This window comes from Alligator sinensis, unplaced genomic scaffold (genome assembly GCF_000455745.1).
Source record: "Alligator sinensis unplaced genomic scaffold, ASM45574v1 scaffold919_1, whole genome shotgun sequence".
NCBI classification, from domain to species: Eukaryota; Metazoa; Chordata; order Crocodylia; family Alligatoridae; genus Alligator; species Alligator sinensis.
This window is the reverse complement of record NW_005842191.1, coordinates 2,022,611-2,023,391: the sequence shown is the minus strand read 5'-3', so window position 1 is coordinate 2,023,391 and position 781 is coordinate 2,022,611. Positions and strand designations below refer to the sequence as shown.

The following is a 781-nucleotide window of genomic DNA, read 5'->3' as shown; positions in this document are numbered from 1 at the left end:
TGATAAATCTATGGCCTGCAGAGCTGCTGGAGCAGTTGGGAATTTGGGGGCAGGCCTTATGCTGAATTCCAGGGCATGGAGTCCCACTGGGTATGTGTTAGTAGTGGCAGGCAAGCAATGGCTTTGTTAACTATTGTGGATCCCTGCTGCCACTTACCCTGCTGGTTGAGGTAGGTCTGGATCCAGCTCACAATGACCCCTCTGGTCCAGATCCCACGCTGATGGGGTAAAAGGAAAGGGAAGGAGGGGCAAACACGTTTGACACTGCTGCCTTAAAACAAGTGTAGTCTAGGCTTGCCTAGGCAGCTGTGCCAACACATGGGCTCCTGGGGGTGGACTAAAAGAGAATTGTTACTCCATACTGCTCATTAAAATAACATTGAGGCCTCTATCCATCACAGTATAAGGTAGCTCAGCAAGAAGGCAGAGACTCCCATATGTTACTGATTCCCATGTTGCTTTCTTTAAAAGCTGGTGTGCAATGAGCAGATGAAACACCCAGCTCCAGTGCCCCCTGGAGGGATGCAACCCCCAGTTTGGGAACCAGTGCTGTAAAAAGGATCTCTTCTAACTAATGATCAGTTTTTATCACCTGAACTCTCCCTTTTATCCTGTAGTTGATCAAAAAGCAATTGGTGAATTCCATCAAGGCACTGCAGAAGCAGTTTGTAACCTCTGATGCCATGGTAACCAGTGACGATGGAGATGCGAATACCCTTTGCTGCGCCCTAGAGGCTGTTTTTGTGCATGGGCTGAAAGCAAAGTACATAAAAGCTGAAGC

The 781-nt window shown here is 48.1% G+C and overlaps 1 protein-coding gene across 1 annotated transcript in view; it reads left to right on the top strand.

Annotated features, from left to right (window-relative positions):
* The window catches only part of PLEKHM1 (pleckstrin homology and RUN domain containing M1), a 46,065-nt gene that overhangs the window by 8,286 nt on the left and 36,998 nt on the right, over window positions 1–781 (top strand). Inside the window, 1 exon segment of the mRNA XM_006026397.2 lies at window positions 618–781. This exon segment is cut by the window's right edge and continues 19 nt beyond it. Within this exon segment, the coding sequence (XP_006026459.1) occupies window positions 618–781 (164 nt within the window).